General features: G+C 44.0%; 1 protein-coding gene and 1 long non-coding RNA gene across 5 annotated transcripts in view; one reads left to right on the top strand and one right to left on the bottom strand.

The window, feature by feature from the left end:
• Positions 1–392: 392 nt before the first annotated feature.
• LOC117199377 (uncharacterized) lies at positions 393–18,434 on the bottom strand. 2 transcript variants are annotated; one of them, XR_004480601.2, is made up of 4 exons: positions 17,535–18,434; positions 13,524–13,658; positions 6,745–6,825; positions 393–6,445 (listed from the first exon to the last, which is right to left on the bottom strand). It is a non-coding gene; the product is annotated as an uncharacterized LOC117199377 (long non-coding RNA). The 2 variants fall into 2 exon arrangements; XR_007470529.1 differs by lacking the exon at positions 6,745–6,825.
• The window catches only part of SOBP (sine oculis binding protein homolog), a 159,341-nt gene continuing 156,966 nt past the window's right edge, over positions 17,433–19,807 (top strand). For all 3 annotated transcript variants that reach the window (XM_033418731.2, XM_004264758.3, XM_033418730.2), the window contains exon 1: positions 17,433–17,567. In XM_033418731.2, coding sequence (XP_033274622.1) covers positions 17,472–17,567 — 96 coding nt within the window. In that variant the 5' untranslated portion in view covers positions 17,433–17,471. The remainder of the gene's footprint in view (positions 17,568–19,807) is intronic.

Raw genomic sequence — 19,807 nt, 5'->3', positions numbered from 1 at the left:
CACCATATACAGTGAACAATGCTCCGAGTTAGGACCTACACAGCTCCTGGCATTGGCGATAAATGGTGCTTGTTCTGGCAGATGCTGACATCTCTGAAACTCTGTGGCTCATGTGGTTCCACCTCTTCCCTCCTTCAGCCTATTCAGTCTCTTATCTAGTTTGGAGAATATGAAAAACCTGTTTCACAAGCATACATTTAAATATTTCATCTTATGTTTATGCCAGTGGCTACTGAACTCCATTTTTGCTACCTTTGCTCTCTTTTGGCCTCCAAATAATAGAATACTAATATCTAGTATATGGGCTATGGAGGGGGACAGATAGAGAAGGAAGTCCTCTGGGATATAAGTCAGGAAATTATATGAGGTGTAAGGAGTGGGGACAGATGAGAAGTAATGAAAAGTCCCAGCTTGCCTTTTATTTAGTTTGAACTTTGCTTGCTATATAAATTTTAGTTTCCATTACAGTTAATACCTAAGGTTATACTGTTACATATAATGTGTTAAAAAGAAAAGGTGTGTATCAAGAACTCTCACTAAAAATATGAACTCCACATCATCCCGTACATAAAATCAAGTCAACAAATATTTATTGGGCACTTGCAATATATCTTTGCTGATATGTGATAACATATAATACATACCATATTTTATTGATCCTAAGACACACATTGGTCCACATTTTAACATCTCTGAAACCAACATGCAGCTTACAATTGATGGTATGTGGTAGGTTAATTGTCATAGCTTTTGTTGTGATTATCGATCTCTCATTGGCTTACTATGAAACCTATTTCTTATTCACATTATGTAGGGCTGTGGGTTGGCTGTGGCTCCACTGGCCTTTGCTCTGGTTGGTTTGACCGGGCTTGGCTTACCTCTGCACAGCTACATATGTCGTTCTAGAATCCAGGTGGAAGGACTAGCCACTTTCTGGGACTATTCTACCATTATCTCACGGTTGAGGGAAGGAGCAAAAGCTGAATCTAACCTCACAGGCACATTTAAAGCTGCCTGGATATGGCCTTTGTCATGTCTATTCACATTCAGTTGGTCAAAGCAAGTCACATGGTCAATCCTGACAATGGAGCAGGGGAAGTATACTCCATCCACCCTGAGGCTGGGAAGGGGCTGTGGGCACAGAGGAATAATAACGCAATGTACCACAGCAGCATTTTTTCTTTTTTCATGGTACATAAAACAATGGTGTGTCTCACAATAGCTGGCATCTTAGAGGCAATGTAATACGATAATCTATATTAGGATTTAAGAGAATCTGTTCTTTAGGCATAATATTTTTATGAGCTCGTTTTTACTTTTCTCTAGTTGGGTTTTAAAGGCTAAAGGCAGAGATTCATTTACTGTTTCTGTGTTTCTATTTCCTCATTAAATCAGAACACTTAATAATGAAGGTATAAGAGACTTATTGACATTCTTTTGTTAATCCTGAGTTAAGTCATTATTGTTACCTGTCTTACCCTAATTTCAGCAGATAAAGGAGGCTGAATTATGAAAAGTGATCCAAGGACTAGGCTCTTGACATCATTTATCATCAATTCATTTGTTAACTTATTTGCACAACAGATACTTATAGAGCATCTACTACGTGCAGGCACTTTCCTGGCACAGGAGATTCAGCGGGAAATAAGGCAGACAAGAGTCTTGATCTTATGGAGATTGTATTCTAGTGGAGAGTGACAGACAACAAACAGATAAGTGAGAAAATTTAAGGTGCTGAGAGTACCATGAAGAATAGAACTCATTCATGATTATGTAATAGAGAACAACACAGGGGTAAGTGTTTTAGATGAAACAATGAAACCTGGTAGCAGGGAGTCAGCCATGGGGGACTCCTGGCCGGGGAAAGTATTCCAAGCAGAGTGAACAGCAAGTGCAAAGACCTCAGGGTAGTAAAAGAGAAGAAAGAAGATCAATGTGGCTAGAACGTGGTAAACAAGGAGCTGAGTAAGTTAACGTATAGGTTGGGCTGTTGTAGTAAAGAGACCAAAAAATGCAATGATTTAATGCAATATATAGCCCTGTGTCTTGCTCATGTTAAAGACAAGACAGACCTGGCTTAATGGTATTGGGGACCAATGCTCTTTTTATCCTGTTGCTTTGCCATGCTTACCATGAGACTTCCATCTTGTGACTTGAGATGGCTAGTCCAGCTTCTCCTCTTTAACCATCATACTGGTATTCTAGTCATCAGAAATGAGGGGAAGGGGAACAGAAGCCACATCCCTTCTATTTAAAGGCACAACTTGGGAGTTACACACATCCCTTTGCTCACATCCTATTGGCTAGAATTTGCCATATGACCAAATCTAGTTGTGAGGGAGGCTAGGAAATATGGTCAGTAGTTTGAATTCATATACCTGGATAAACTTTGGTGACTCTATTTCTAAACAAAGTAGAGACAATTAGCTGTTAAGGGACAACTAGTAGTCTTTTCCACAAAGTGAGTGGTAGATAAAATTAGTAATATAGGCAGAATTCTAAGTATGTAGAACCTTGCCAGCCATGGCAAGGAGTTTGGATTGTATTTTAAGTATGTGTATTAGTTATCTATTGTTGCTAACAGATTTTCCCCAAAACATAATAGCTTAAAACCATTATTATCTCATAGTTTCTGTGAGTCAGGAATTTGGGAGCCAAATAACTGGGTGGTTTTGACTCAGGGCCTCTCAGATAATTGGAATCAAGATATTGACTATGGCTACAGTCATCTGAAGGCTTGACTGAGGCTGGAGGATCTGCTTCCAAGATGGAGCATTCAATTGGCTATTGGCAGAAGCCCTCAGTTCCTTGCTGACTGTTGGCAGAGGGCTTCAGTTTTTCACCATATGGACCTCTTCGTAGGGCTGCTTGAATGTGACATAGTATCTCTCTTCCCCCAAGTAAGTGATTGATTCAAGAAAAGAGAGCAAGAAGGAAACCACAATATCTTTTATGTCCTAATCTTGGACATCACACACCATCACTTTTGTCACATTCTGTTTCTTACAAGCAAGTCACTAAGAATAGCCCATAATCAAGGGGAGGGGAATCAGGCTTTATTCTTTCAAGGGAGAAGCAACAAAGAATTTATGGACATATTTTAAAACCATCACAGTGTGACAGGAAGTCACTGGAACATTTTCAGCAAGAGGGTACAAGTTCTGTTTCACATTTTTGAAGAAATGGTCTGGTTGCTTTGTGGAGAATGGACTGCACAGGGACAAGAGTGGAAGCAAGGAGCCCAGGTAGGTGGCAGTTACTTAGTTTTGGCAATAAATAAATGGGCCTAATATTAGGATGGGTGTGGAGGAATTAGAGAGGATACTGAGATTCAGGCTATGTTTCAGAAGTAGAGCAGACAGGACATCATAAGATATCGCAGAATCTAATGTTATTGGGTATCATTTGCTGTTCAGATTTTCAATTGCAGTGCTTTCTTAAATTGACTGATCATCAGAATCCTTGGAGAGCTTTTAAAATATGAATTACTGGTCTTTACTTCCAGACAACCTACTTCAGTAGGTCTGGGCTGGGGAGATGATCAATCAAAACTGGAATCCACTGCTCCACTTATTCAATGAGCCACTTAGAAGGGCAATTTTTATTGTTGTTTTTGCAAAAAGGAGTTAGTTAAAATGCAGTGGGCTCTGTTATCCAAATACTCACTTTTTTCACACAATCTCCTCTCCCCTCTGTTCAGTCAGATACCAATTCCTATGGATTCTGTCTCTAAGGCAACTCGTAGAAAGAATCCCTTCCAACTACTACTGCACTAGTCTAAGCAATAATTTATTACCTCTTGGACTTTTACAAACACCTCTTATGTAATTTCCTACTTCTGATCTCTTCTTCTGCCTTTTACCTGTTGTCAAAGTGATCTTCCTGTCCCACATTTATGATCTTATCACCTTCTAAAAAAGACTCAGTGGCTTCCTAGGACTCTCAGAAAGAAGTCCACTGTCCTTTAGGATGGTATTTGCAGCCATTGACAGTCTGGTCCTATCCTACATTTGGGGTGATCTCATAGCCCCCTTTAACATACTCATCCTAGGCCCACTGAATTATTCCCCCTTCCCTTTCCTCCATTTGCACTTTCACGTCTTGACACTTTTCTTCACACTGTTCTTCCTGCCTAGGATGTCCTCCTTCTCCCTCCCTCATCTGGCAATATCCTACTTCTCATTCCTCAAGGCCCCGCTCAGATGGTTGCCATCTCTATCCTTCACTCAGAATTAGTCAGCCCATTTTCTGAATTCCCATCTCATTTTAAAAACACCTTTATTATTTATGTTTATGTTCATAGAACCTAGTAGTATGCTTGTCCTTAGTAGGCTCCAAAAAAAAAAAAAGTTTACGTGGACAGAATTTATTTCCTCCTCTTTATCTAATTTTTATGCAATGGAGAAAACAAAAGGCAAACTCATATCAGAAGTTTGGCTAATGAAGGAATATTGGATGCCTTCATGGCTGTTACATTTTCAAGATCAAATCGTATTATATGTTTCTGCATTTGTAATTGAATATATAGCCATTTCCCCTTTATGTTAAGAGGTGATAAATCTTTTTTAAAAAATAAGAATTTTAATAAAAATTTGCAAAAGGATCATCCTAAAATGAAAAAAGAAATTTGGCTAATGAAATGTACATGGAACATATACCCCGAGATCTGAACACATTCAGCACAGTCTACACCGACTGCACTTTACAACCACATATGGTGGCATCAGTAATTCTGAGGAATTGCAAAATCCTCACAATCCAAATATTTTATTAAGAATTCCAGTGACAAGATCTGAAATATAAAGGCTTGTGGGTCTTTTTAAAGGCTTAATCACATTTAGTTAGAAATTTAAGTTAACAAGAACATTCCATTCCCTAAACATTCCAATTAATTGCTGTTTAGCATATGGGTTACCAAATTTGCCTTTTTGAAGTCTGCATTTAGAGATTGAAAATAAATCTATTAGGATGAAATTCTAGGTCAGTCAGGTTTTGATTTGCAATATTTAATGTTTGCACAATTCCACCTTTGCCTGACCTTTCAAAATTATTTTAACAGCCCTACATTTACTTTCCTAATGGAATGATTTGCTACAAAGTGGCTACAGCTGGTAGTCTGGAAGGACATTATAACATTCCTTTGGCTGTCAAAATCCATCTGTCCTTGCATTTAGGGGAATTCTTCATCGCGTGTGATCTTGGGATATAAGACCTCACTTTCCACTGTGGATGCCAAACAGTTTGAATCTCACTCTCCCCACCCCCTGGAATATGGAACAGGGGCTCCAACACCTGGCCGTGGACCTTCCCATCCAGGCCTGTGCACCCCGAGGTGAAGATGAAGGAGAAGCATCTGGGGCAGCTCATGGGGTCAGCATGATGTCCAGTTGTCATTTCTAGAAGGTGTGGTATAGCAGAAGCAGAGATGGTGGCATCTTGGATAGGGTGTTCCTGTGGCCTGGCCTCCTGAGGCCCTGGGTTCTTGCCTGTTTCCCAAGCCTGTTCTCCCAGCCTCTTGGATTCTGTGAACCCCCTTTCCTCCAACATTTTTTTTTCTTTAGACAGTTAGAGCTCGTTTTGTTACTTGTAAGCAAGACTCCTCACCAAAACCATTGGTAATACAAGGTGGCAGGGAGAATTCTAGACTCTACTCAGACTGCTGGCCCACTTACTAGGCAAATGCTGAATGTCTTAACTCTCCATTTCCTCATCTGCAAAATGGAACACAATCTGTAATTGTGTCAACTGTGTGAAGATTGAATAAAATAATCTCTGTAAAATATTAAGCATGGTCCCTGGTGCATAAAAAGCATTCAAGAAATAGTAGCTTTTGTATTACTAAATTCTATATAATTGTCCATGTGTTCAGTGACAAAACTCTACTGCTCACCACCTAAAAAGATGCCTCTGTGCATACTCTGTGTTCAATGTTGAACTTCCTTTTTTTTTTCCCCATGCTGGTGTTTTGTTTTGTTTCCCAGTTTAGGGCTTCGGCACCTTCCCATACTGTACATCCTGAGACTTCCTCAAGGAGCACAGCTTCTAGTCACTGTCCCCGGATCTTCTCTCTTCTCTTCCATCTGTCCCTGCCAGCTCTCCCTCACCTCCAGACTCAAAAGGAGATCAGCTGCACTAAAGACTGGCTGACTTCAGATGGGAAGGGCAAAACTGGCTTGAAGCAAGAGTCCTACTTCAGCATCTGGTACACAGATTTACTGACTTTAATGGAATTAAAAAACAAAACAAATGCACAGCCTATATCCCAAGACTTATTATAGCATCCTTAACTTATCTACTTAGCTTTTGATGACATTTTCTTTCTTCCACTGAAATGTATAATGTCTTCTCATAGTGAAACTGTGGAAACTTTTCCACTCAATGTCCTCCCTCTGGGATGTAATGAAGAGACAACTCAGGGCCGAACAGCACATTGGAGACAAATTTTCTGTGAAAGAAAAATGTTTTTTACAACATGTAATGTTTCTCAAAGGAGGTGGGTCAAAACATAGATATCAATCCTCTGTAACCATTTACTGAATACCATATTTGGTTTGAGAATATTAAAATGTAGTATGTTATTTTTGAAAGGTTGAGTATTTTGTTACGGATGTTTTAATTTCTATAACATCCATGTAGAAATTAGAATTATTTACAGTATTTGCATGCTCTCTTTTCCAAAAAAAAGGTGATAGAAGGGCTGAGCAGAGAAGAGCAGAACGTGGTGTAGGTCAAAGCATATCTCACCTGTCTGGGAGTCAGCTGACTGGGGACTTTTATCAGGGATCGGCCACTTCCTAGTGTGACCCTGTGCTCAGCTTCACTCTCCTAAGGTATGAAATGGGAAGAAGTATACTCTCAAGCATGGTTGTGAGAAATAAATGACATAATTTGCACAAAATACTTGGCTGTAGCAGGAATTCAAGACACGATAGTTGACGATATAACCCAACATAGGATTGTCAGAGGGCTAATTGTTTTAATGGCATTTGATTATCTAAAGGAAATGTGATATTATTGTAAGTCTACATTAGTATCTATATAAATCTAATACAGAGAAGGGTTCTGATTTCATCAATGGATGTCATCGAGGAAGGCAATGACAATTCATGATAACTCAGATACTAAGTTGAAATTTATATTTACTAGAATTTGGCCTAATTATTAAAAATGTTCTGTGTTTAAATTGGTCTTATTATGATATTAAGGCCATAACCTCAAGGAAACTCTTCTTGTTTGGGTGATACTATTTAGACAGTAAATAATTAGGCAGATAATGCCCAAAATTTACTTCAGGAGCCAGAAAACTCCATTTAAAAAAATCGTTTAAAAGCAAATTTGAGTTATAGGGTAAATATTATGTGTAAGCTATAAGTATCAATGTAAAAACTTTAGGTATTTGCTACATGTAAACTTTTTCTTTCGTTATAACTGAACCCAATCTCTGTTTCACAAGACTACTATGCTAGAAGGTAGAAATGAAACCTTCAGATAATCTCAGTTGATTTAGTCTTCTCTCGTGTCCATCCCCTGCCCTTTTCTCACTGGGCTGGCATCTACATGACAGGTGGGTGGGTGGGTGGCATTTACTCCTCAGCCACTGTCACCTCTCCAGCTGGCATCCTCTGATGTGGAAGTCCTCATGGAATCTCTGATCAAACATTTTGGGGGCAGGCCTACTTCAATTTTGTAGTCTCATGGAAGCAACATAAACGCCCACCAACAGATGAATATACAATATAAAGAAGTTGTGGTGTACATACACACACACACACACACACACACACACACACACTGGAATATTACTCAGCCATAAAAAAGAATGAAATAATGCCATTTGCAGCAACATGGATGGACCTAGAGATTATCATACTAAGTGAAGTAAGTCAGAAAGAGAAAGATAAATACCATATGATATCACTTATACGTGGAATCTAAAATATGATACAAATGAATTTATTTACAAAACACAGACTTACAGACACAGAAAACAAACTTATGGTTACCAAAGGGGAAAAGGGGAGAGAGCTAAATTAGGAGTTTGGGATTAGCAGATACAAGCTACTGTGTATAAAATAGATAAACAACAGGTCCTACTGTATAGCACAGGGAACTATATTCAATATCCTTTAATAAACCATAGTGGAAAAGAATATGAAAAAGAATACATATATATGTATAACTGAATCACTTTGCTGTACACTAGAAAGTAGCACAACATTGTAAATCAACTATACATCAATTAAAAATTAAGTATAAATTAAAAAAAATTCTGCAGTCTCTCAGAGCCACACCTGCTCCACTCTCAGCCACACATGAAACACACACTATGGTGAGTGGAGAGTATTTACGGCAACCCCAGGACCTTCTGTCCAAGCCCTCGCACACCGCTGTGCCTACCCACACTGTGCCTGGCTGCACCATGCTGGGCTGGCACTCTTCCAGGCTGCATCTCAGAAAGGAGGCACTATTCGCCTCGACTCTCTGCCCTCTGCCTTCAGATTCCCTCAAACCTAGCAAGTGTGCCAGTTGCTCCTCTGACACCCCAGGGAACTGGGACCCAGGTGGGAAGCTTCAGTGAGCCTCCATCCCTTGTATAAACTCCTTTGCTCCCTCTTCCCCGCAACCACACAGAATCGTAATCCATTTCTGGACTGGGAAATCTTCCTTTGGCTTATCATTTCTTTTTTGGAACCTATTTTTTAAGGCATAGACTTTATTTATTTATTTAGGCCGTGCCGCACAGCTTGCAGGATCTTAGTTCCCCTACCAGGGATGGAACCCTCGCCTTCTGCAGTGAAAGCACAGAGTCCTAACCACTGGACCACCAGGGAACTCCCAAGGCGTAAATTTTATAATCTAAATCCTTCAGGTCATTGGGTCTTGATACTCAAAATCTAGACTTTTGAAATTCAAAGAAGAAAGTTTCCTCTCAAACTTTTTTTTTCTGCCGTGAATTTCACAAGCCCATTTTAAATCTCAAAAGTCACAGACAACTCATAGTTTTGTGAATTTCTTTTATAACAGCCTTACCCTGAAGCAATGGATGCTAAAGTCTAGTTTAAATGAATGAGTGCATGGGGTAGGAAGGAATTAACAGGTACAAACAAAACAACACTTCTTAATACATCAAAATATTGTCTCACCACAAATGGAAGTTGCCCTATACCTGGATTTAGTTTATTCTTCATTGCCTGGCCTATATTATTTTCTAGTTAATGGCTTGAGAGATTGACTATACAGTTGGACAATGGCCAAACCATGTATGACAATAGGACTCTGACCCATTCTTTTTTATATTCTTTTCCATTATGGTTTATCCAAGGATATTGAATATAGTTCCCTGTGCTATACAGAAGGACCTTGTTGTTTATCCATTCTATATGTAATAGTTTGTATATATATAACTGAGCCACTTTGCTGTCCAGCAGAAATTAACATAACATTTTAAATCAACTAAACTTCAATTTAAAAAAATTAAAAAAAAGAAAAGCCAAAAAAAAAAAAAACAAAAACACTGACCCATAATCTCCGAAGCAACAAGTCAGAGAAGCCAAACCAATTTCTCCACAATCAGCCCAGAATGACTGGAACTTGGTAAAAGACTGCCAGCTTCCCAATTCCTTACCACCACCCGCTTCCAACTCAGGATGAATTAGAGAAAGCCAATATGCTCCCCAAACTGATTTTCCCCCAAAGTAGGATGCCCTGCGTCTAGTTAGCCCTCTCCAGCTTCTCCAAGTCAGCAACCTCCAATCAGAGCACACCTGAAGCCTTTTTTTTTCCTCCCTATAAAGTTTTTCTACTCCTATGCCTGCCTTTGAGTCTCTGCCAAATGCAAGTGATGGTGGCTGACTTCCTTGCTCTAAATAAACAGACTTTGCTTGTTCTCATTTGGATGGTCTTCATTTATTTCCACAGGTTTACTACACATAATGCTGTTATATTCAGACATACACATTGGTAGTTGAGCTTAACATTTTTTTTTTTTTTTTGAGCATAGAGATGCTTGGGGTAAATAAGCACTAGGCTTTGATCTCTGCTTCAATGGATAAAATTAAGAATTATAACTCGAGGGCTTCCCTGGTGGCGCAGTGGTTAAGAATCCGCCTGCCAATGCAGGGGGCACGGGTTCAAGCCCTGGTCTGGGATGATCCCATATGCCACGGAGCAACTAAGTCCGTGCGCCACAACTACTGAAGCCCACGTGCCTAGAGCCCATGCTCCGCAACAAGAGAAGCCACTGCAATGAGAAGCCTGCGCACCGCAACGAAGAGTACCCCCACTCTCTGCAACTAGAGAAAGCCTGAGCGCAGCAACGAAGACCCAACCCAGCAAAAAATAAATGAATAAATAAAAAAGAATTATAACTCGAATTGACCATTTCCTTGAATTTAGAGGTACTGCTATGCTTGCCTCAATGGATATGGTAGAAATATTCTTGAAAATGTATATGAAAATCTCATTTTTATACATTAAAATCATTACATTTTAGCAAATTACTATTAAAAAGGACCCTGGTGTACATTAGTTTGAAAATGAAGAACATTTTTATTATCTAGACGATTATTCCTCATGTGTCAGGTTTCCTTAAATTGGCACACATCTGTATTAGTCTGTACATATAAACCTAAGCCTATTGTAAAATAATAATGATCCTCAGAAGAGCAGATGATACACGTTTGCATACAGAAATTTGTGCAGGTTTATTTTTAGTTCACTTTAATGGACATTATATGGACATAACAACACTCCAAAATACAACTCACTATTCTCACTTCACAAATGAAGAAATGAATGTTAATGTAAAATGACTTGCTCAAGGCCTCACTAAAGTATGAAGCCCCTTATTCTCCTGCAAAGAATGTTGAGCCTGTTTGAAGCTACCAGCTGGGGAGCTTCTTATAGCCCTATATCTGACAGAAGGCCTCCATTTTTTTGAGAAGGTCATGGTCTTCACCATGACACCATGGCAAAGGGGGTGAGGATGTTCTTGGAACAGCAAGGAGGGAAGGGGATCCCCATTCAGGGAGGTGCCCAGCTGAGTTAACCTGCTGATTAATGGCAGAGCTAATCATGGCCTGATGATCCACACAGACAAATAATGGAACCAGAAAGAAATTTAGGCCTTCCCATGCAAAGGGGGTTTCTTTACACTGTGCATTTGTCTACCTTGATCTTAAAATAAAATTCTGATCTCTTATCCATCCCTTATGTGCAGGCTCCATATAATCTGGCCTCTGCATTCCTCTTTCACTACTTTTCCTACCACTCTTCACGCTCTAGATACTTTCAATTTCTCCAACGTGCTGAGTACATTCTTCAGCTCCTATAGAATTCTGACCAGAACACTTTTCTCCAGGATTACAAGACCTCTGCATAGGCAGTCCTTCTCATATTTCCTATTTCAGGTCAAATTTCTCCTCCTAAAGGTCTATCTTGACTATTTTAGCTAAAGCAGACCCCAACCTCTATAACCACCCTACTCCAGTTCCTCTCTATCACATTGTCCTTTTATGTCACCTATCTGGATCGAAAATTGCCTTCTTTTATTGTTATTATTTTTAATTTTATTTATTTATATTTTTGGCTGCGTTGGACACAGGCTTTCTCTAGTTGCGGCGAGCAGGGGCTACTCTTTATTGCGGTGCGCATGCTTCTCACTGCAGTGGCTTCTCTGTTATTGCGGAGCACAGGCTCTCGGAGCATGGGCTCTAGGTGCGTGGGCTTCAGTAGCTGTAGCACATGGGCTCAGTAGTTATGGTGCACAGGCTTAGTTGCTCCGTGGCCTGTGGGATCTTCCTGGACCAGGGCTCGAACCCGTGTCCCCTGCATTGGCAGGTGGATTCTTAACCACTGTGCCACCAGGGAAGCCCTTCTTTGATTATTTGTTTGCTTACTCATTGTCCCTTTTGTACACTATGAGCTTAGTGAGATTTTGGGAACTTGTCTGTCATCTTTGCACTGGATCCAAAGCACTCAGAACACAATTCCTGGAATATAGTGGGCTCTCAATACACATTTGTTGAATAAGGGAATGAATAAATCATGAATCCCAATTGAGAATGACAGGTATGTACCCATTCCTCAGAAAAAAATGCACTGAATATTTTGTATATCATTTCAGGAGGTTCCAAAGCCCTGGAAGCTCACCTGCAGGCTCCTGATTAAAGCCCCTGCATTATAGTTATGCTGTTTCATAATGTTCTTTTTGAAATTAATTCTGAATTTTGTTCTTTGAAGTTAAACATGAGCACGAATTTTGAATGTATGCTTAAGATGGACTATAACAAATCACAGGCCAATTGCTGCTCACTGGATTTGAATAAAATAGATCTATGATATTTACATTACCTGATCCTAATGACCATATTTCAGTGAATGAAGAAAACATTGTGGTACAAATGTTAAATGGTCATCCATATCCAGTTCTCCTGTCCTTTGGGGAACATGGTGGATTCAATTCCCAGCTTCCCTAGCAGTTGGGCAGAGCCATATGACTAATTCTACCCAATGGATTGGAGGCAGAAGTGACCTATGTCACTGCCAGGCTGGAGCATTTAATTGCTGTGTGAGATCCTCCAGGGCTCCATCTTCTCCTACTTAGTGGCTATGGAAGTACATGCTGGTACAGAGGTGCAATGCCAAGCCGTCACATGGAAGACAGTTGCTCTGGAGAGTCACACAGATCTTCAGCAGACTTTGTGTGAGCAAGGAGTATAAACCTCTTTTTTTTTTCCTTTTTGCAGTATGAGGGCCTCTCACCGCTGTGGCCTCTCCCGTGTGGAGCACAGGCTCCGGACGCACAGACCCAGCGGCCATGGCCCATGGGCCCAGCCGCTCCACGGGACCCTCCCGGACTGGGGCACAAACCCGTGTCCCCCGCATCGTCAGGCGGACTCTCAACCACTGCGCCACCAGGGAAGCCCCCTCTTTTGTTTTAAGTCTCTTAGATTTTCTAATGATTTGATATTGCAGCATAAACTACCATAACCAAATATGCCACTGATTGGAAAATACGCTATTATTTCATATACCAAGGAGGGAAAAAAAAGCTGTCACTTATAATCGAAAGAAGTCTTGTAAGACATATCACAATTTCAGAGATGTTAAAATTAGAAAAATGTGGGTCTTAGATTATATAAAATACAGACTGTTAAAAGGAATTTGTCAAAGAAGATTAGTATAGTGTCAAGAACTCAAAATCCAGAGGTGAACAGAAAGTTATGGATTCAAATCCCAACACTTACTAGCTTGTGACTTAATAACTTAGCTGTGTAAGCCTTAGTTTCTTCATCTGTGAAATGGGGATCACAGTAGATGCTGCCTCATAGGGTTTTGTGGATGTTAGATGAGACAGTTCTAATAATGTCTCCAGCATAGTAATTTTCCCACATATTTTAGTCACCACATTTGGTTAGATCACAGAGCTTGTTCAAAAGGAGCATTAATTTCAAACAATATACAAAAGTAAGTTTGTCATTATGTCATACTGCTCAATCAGCAAATATCTATTAATTCCTTACCAGGCATGAAGACTGGGCTTCCAGTTAGGTGTTCTTGGAGATAACAACGAAGCAGATCTAGGGGTTGAGGGCTGAAGGCAGATCACCCTGGGGTCTTCCTATCCACTCTCCAATGTATTTTCTGGAGGAATCAGGCTAGAACAAACATCAAGAGCAACCCTGAAGAGTAAAAGAAGTCACAAAAATATAACTGAGAAATGAATTGCATGAAAGGTTAGTCCCGTGCTTATTTTGGTGACTGGCAGGACTAGTCACCAAAGGGAAAATTGAAGACTTTTTCTATGTCCAGTGTCTGTCTTTGGTGCGTTTGTGTATGTGTGTATGTGAGAGAGAGAGAGAGAGAGAACAAGCTGATGATTGGAGAGCATAAGGCTAAGTCAAAGAAGCAAAAGAGTGGCTCTTCTGAGATAAGTATGAGATTGATTGTTCCTGTCCACATAAGGTTATACTCTTACAGCCTGTATGAAGTTATCCAGGGAATATTACTGGACTCATGGTATTCATAAAGCAGCAGCTTGTTATAATTGTCCTCATCTGTAGCACATTTGAAGAAACCCACACCTTGTCATTGCCAACGTGCAACAATCATCAGCTCTGAAGTTTATTCTAGACTAGAAGTCTCCTCACACATACTTTATGAGCTTTCATTCTGTCACTGAAGATGTGCATTGTGGGCTGTAATTCAACATTCTCACCTCGGTTTTCTGGAGGACATATGCCTTAGAAGGAACAGGTGGCTGATTAATATGACTATTTTTATTAAATGCCTGAACAATGGCAGAGCAAGTAATTTTCTTTAAAGGAAGTATAGCTGCCTTTAAATATAACTCTGGGCTACAGTTCACCTTTTCTGTTTATTCTTAACTTGTGAAACTGTATCTTAGGACTTGGGGTATATAACTTAGTATTTGATAACAGCTGAAACACAGTGAATCAATTGTAATGGTTCTGGCACCAAAGGAAACAGAGGGGACTTAAATATGTTTCCAGAAGACAAAAAGCTTCTCTTTGTGTACACTTTATAACATATGTTTCCACACTTTTAGAATATTCGAAAGTCCAAAAAAAGTTTTCTCACTATTTTTCATTAAAGACTGAGAGGACAAAACAGAGAAGACTAACTCCAACCCACATACCATTTATCAGATATTTTGGATGAAATCCAGATTGAAAAATCAAAAATATTCCCTCTTCTTCTCTCCCTTCCAGCAACGGCATTAGGATGCTTATTCCTCACTGTGAAATACACCCACTCTCACACACTCGGAAATGTGTTAACGTTCCAGGAAGGGGGAGGGGGCGGTTAGTGCAAACAGGTTTGGGCTCCTCCCCGCATCCTTGCTGCCTGGGTCGTCTTAGATCAGCTGTGGGCTACTGCGGGCTGCGTGACCTGGCCAGAGCACTTGGGCTCACAACCTGTGTATACCTGGGTACACTCCCAGAAGCTACCGGTAATATCTCGAATAGGGGACCCCTGTACAGCAGAGCACTCCCTAAAACCTCATCGACCCTTACCTCTTGACTTTTTCGCGTCCGGGATAACCGCCCCAGGATTTTTAACTTTCCTTGGGGCGTTTCGCGCGGACCCTTTGCAGGCGCTGCGGAGCCTGCTTCGGCCCCGCTCCCTCTGGCCTCTTGGCTCGCCTGGGATCCACTAGCCACGCGGAGCCGGGTGCAGCCTCCTCTCCAGACAGGGAAGAGAAGAGGCGAGAGGAGGTGCTCAGGTCTCCTGGGTACCCTCCCAAGCATCTGTAATTTGACCTTTACGAAACAAAATGATGCTAAAAGGCAAAATAGCCAACATGGAGGTACTCAGCCCTCCTGAGTACGCTCCCAAAGAGCTCTAATTTGACGTTTAAGAAACAAAACAATGCCAAAATGCAAATTAGGCAGTGCAATACCCAGGACGAGCCTCGTTTGACAGGCCAAACTGAGATTTTAATGGAAAGGTTACTCATATCCGCACACCGAATTCATTCTGTCTTTTAGTACTTAAAAAAAATGTGTAATTTTAAGTTCTACTGACTTAAAATTCCATTGACTGTCAGAATGCACACTCCACTATAACACTCAGTGGAACAATGGACACCCCCATATCGCATTGTGTCAGGTAATTACGAAGTGTCGCGGCGCCGGAAAGCGAAGCCCGGAACGTCAATGTGTCCCCCGCCGCGTGTAGGAGCGGTTTAGGGCTGCGTGTCTCACCGAAAACTCATCAAAACGTTCAGGCCAATGCCTCAACCCAGAGAGGGAGAAACGCCATCCGAGCTTGGCCCCGGGCGTGGACAGAGAGGCCCAAAGAGTAGGCGAGCGAGCACAGGGGGAGCGAGCACGTCTCGGGGAAAGCAGACGCACGCAGGGAAGTCTAGGGGAACGAGTGCACCCAGCGGGTAGGGAAGGTCCCGCCCGGGGTGGCTAGGGAGTCCCGTTCCCTGGAGAATGGAACCCACGCGGGACCCTGCGCTCCCAGCAGCACCCAATCTTTGGGGGGTTAAACTCAGGGCACCGGGACAAGAGTGCGCGCGGGGTCACAGGGTAACGCTGTTACTTTGTAGTGAGACGGTGTGTGTGTGTGTGTGTGTGAGAGAGAGAGAGAGAGAAAGAGAGAGAAAGAGAGAGATTGAGAAAGAACTGGAAGGAAAAGAAAGAAAAAAGAGCAGGGAGCTGAAGGCCGAGATGTCCTACTTCTAAGTGGTTCATTGAGAGGCAAAAGCCTTCTAGCAAGCGCAGTCGTACGTAGCCCGCGCCGCATTGGGGACCAGCCGAGCAGGGCGCGGGGGTCTCTCCAAGGGGCCTCCAGCCTCACGAGCCCGGAGGTGGCCCCCAGAAGGGGACACTGTCCTGGCAGCTGTGGGGAGGTCGGGACTGTGGTTTCCTTCTTCCGAGACCCCGGCGCTGCCATCCGGAGGGGGCGAGCTCAGTCTGCCTTCTTCGGGGGGGAGGAAAGCGGACCTCTAGCAACGCGACCTCGGGTCCCCGCGCCCTCCCACCGCCCAACCTCCTCCCCTCAACCACATTCATTTTTCCTCAGCAGCTTCTAGTTCGGGCTCAAAACCCAACTCCGAGCCCACCCGGGCCTTCATCACGGAGCTAAGGGGGACGGCCGGAGTCGGAGAGGGCCCGGGGAGGCGTCGTACCGAGGTAGCGGCCGTGAGGGGCTCCGCGTCCCGCGGGTGCCCGCCGCGGACGAGCCAGCGGCCGCGAGCAGCCCCCGGAGCCGCGCAGCATCGGCGTCTACAGTGACGGTGGAAGCCACGCCCGCTCGGGAGCTGGGGGCTGTCCTAGCCCCCCCACCCTTCCCCCGCCCGCCCCCTCCTCCAGGCGCCGGCCCCCGGCCCGCCCCCGGCTCGGCTAGCGGGAGGCGCTGGGCGCCCGGGCTGGCGCGCTCTCCTGGGCGCACACACACGCGCACACACACACACACACACACACACACACACACACACACACATCCACGCACGCACGCCCAGAGCCGCTCTCTCCGCGCCCGGCCCACGTTCCCCTCGCCCATGCAGACGGACAGAGCGACGGAAGATGGCTGACGACTCCACGGGGCACCGAGGATGCAGCCTGGCGGCGGCGGCGGCGGCGGCGGGAGCGGCAGAAGCAGCGGCGGCGGCAGGGGCAGCGGCGGCGTTGGCGGCGTTGGCGGCGGCGGCGGCGGCGGCAGCGGGAGCAGGAGCGGCGGCGGCGGCGGCATCCCCGAGACTCCTCGAGCTACCTTTCCCTCTGACAGCCACTGACGTTCTCCGCCGCTAGAAGAGACCCCGCTTCCCCGGTGCCCGCCTTCCCTCCCCCCCGCCTAGCCCCAGCCCCAGCCCCGCCAGCACCGCTACCTCCGCCAGCCTTGCCACCATCAGCACCACCTCCACCACCGCCGCCGCCGCCGCCACCACCGCCGGCGGCGGCAGCAGCCATTTCATCTCCACAGAAACCAGACACAAAAACATGGCAGAAATGGAGAAAGAAGGGAGACCTCCGGAAAATAAAAGAAGCAGGAAACCGGCTCACCCAGTGAAAAGGGAGATCAATGAGGAAATGAAGGTATTTTTGGACTTCGGGGCCAGAGAGCCTGAGCTCTTTCTTCCGCCTGCTCCCTTTGGGCCGTTGTATAGATTCGGAGGGTACAGGGGAGCGCTTGTCAGTTTCTGTAGGATGCCCAGAACGCCTCAGCTCCTCCTCCAGGTGCAAACCGAGGCCAACTCCCGGGCTGCATCCCCGAGATTTGCCTTCCTCAGATTTGATGGGGGTGGAGGGGCGGCCGGGAAACCACATACTATTTAACCTTATAAACCCCAGGTTGGTAACAGGCGCGTTTCAGAGGGAGGGGACCGGGAGCCCAAGTGGCGGGTGGGTATGGTGAAGAGGCTTTCCTAGTCGGTGGGGTAGTTTTTTCCTCTTCCTCGGGAGCCATCCCCGGGATCCCTCCAAAGTTAAGAGCAGTCGGGCCGGAGCAGCCGGGGAGCGCTGGATTCCACCCCTCTCCCCAGTTCATCTCCCCGTTCCTCGATCCCGCTTCCCGACTAGAAGCCAGCGGCGACGGTGTAAAAGGGGCTGTCAGTGCCGGGGCGAGTTGTGGCCCGAGCGGCGCGGGTCTGGGTACCGTTTTGACGGCCGGCTCGCTTCGCACGCAGCTGCTCGCTCCTCTCACTCGTCTGCCTCCGCCTCCCGCTCGTCTTTGCATGCTCCACTTCCCAGTTAAGCAGACCCGGGCAAACCCCGGTGCAAGATAGCTGTCTGAGGGGCGGCCTTCGCAGAGCGCCTGCCCATTGTTCGGAAAGGCCAGCCCGGAGTCCTGTCGGCGAGGCCGGGCTCCCCGCCAGGCCAGCGGTGCTCCAGAGGTGGCGAGCGCAGCAGCCTGGCGCTCCAGCTGTTCGCGTTGGAGTGATTGCACAAGAGCACCGCTCGGCTCCGGACCCCCCTTGTCCCCCCCCCACCACTTATTTTCCATGAAGTTGCAGCTTTTGCCCGGTGAGGGTTTTGTTTTGTGTTGATTTCACGAGTCTCTCTTGATTTTTTTAAAAAAATTGTTTTATTTGTATTTTTTGTCTTTCTGTGAGTTACAAACAAGTAGCAGATTTCAGGGGGGACTTTAGTTTTCATTCTGCAGCCGTCTTGGTGTTCCCCATCTTCTGCATAGAATCCTTAACACTGCCCACTGACTTGGTCAGGTTGGTTAAGTTGCTATTTAAAAGACAAACGATGAAGATGGCAAGCAACTAAGTAAAATTTATTGCGGTTTGACGTTGTCTTGATTAGAACAAGCATATTCTAGAGAGTGCCTTGAATGAAGCCCATGTTTAGAAAGGGGCACACGGATAATACATCCTATATCTGTACCTAGGTGCCTATGCTTAGCGTTCCTTTCTTCCAGAAAATGTCTGTAGCAATCTGCATTTTGGAATAAGGGTTTTTATTTCTGGGTGACGAATTTAGTGCCTGGAAGCATGAGGTGCAGCATCAGTCCAAGGAGAGTTAAGGAAGATTTGCCTTGGAAATCAGTGCCATTCCTTGTGATGGAAACCTCCATTGATTTCATTGATAGACAGTTTTTTAAAAAAGAGACCAGCAGGAGTTGTCTTCCCATGGGGATGGAATTCAAACAGTTTACAATAACCATCCTTCCTCACTCGCCTTTCCCTCCTGTCCTGCATTTCCAGATTACTTTTCCATTTCATTTTAAATTGGGAGTGGAGGAAGAGGAGAGAGGTAAAGCCACTAAGAAGTCACAGTGTGCACTGGCCCTTTAAAACACTGTCTAATGAGATCTATATGGATGGCAGCTTTTAAGTTTCATAGGTTCTAGAATTACAAATTAGCTAATTTTAATCAAAACATGTGAAATGTTATCCCGGCTGGATATAAAGGCTGACTGTGCTCGATGCTTGGGTCTCACGTTGTTGACTTTGGCTGTGGGAGCACTCCGTGGTTTGGGAGATAGTTGTCCTTCTACAGTATAACAGATGTTTGTCTGAACTGGTGAGGAAGAAACAAAAACAACATTGTGTGAAGGGGAAAAATTACACAATTTTTAGCCAATGCTGCAGGACTAAGTATGGAATTAACGTTCGTGCACAGAATTTCCTCTTTTTAAAATGTTATTTTTCTTCCAAGTCACCACCTACTACTTGAAGTTTTAATCCTTATCATTTCAGTACAGAGTAGCATTAAATAAGAAGTTTTACACAGCAAATAATTCAATTGCCCGAAGGATCAGTATTTTCTCCCTAGTTTGGGACAATGTGTAAGAGACACTGGGTCAGAATCTTCAGTCGTGTCAATGC

This window comes from Orcinus orca, chromosome 12 (assembly GCF_937001465.1).
Source record: "Orcinus orca chromosome 12, mOrcOrc1.1, whole genome shotgun sequence".
In the NCBI taxonomy this organism is placed as follows: Eukaryota; Metazoa; Chordata; class Mammalia; order Artiodactyla; family Delphinidae; genus Orcinus; species Orcinus orca.
This window is presented reverse-complemented; position numbering and strand designations above follow the sequence as displayed.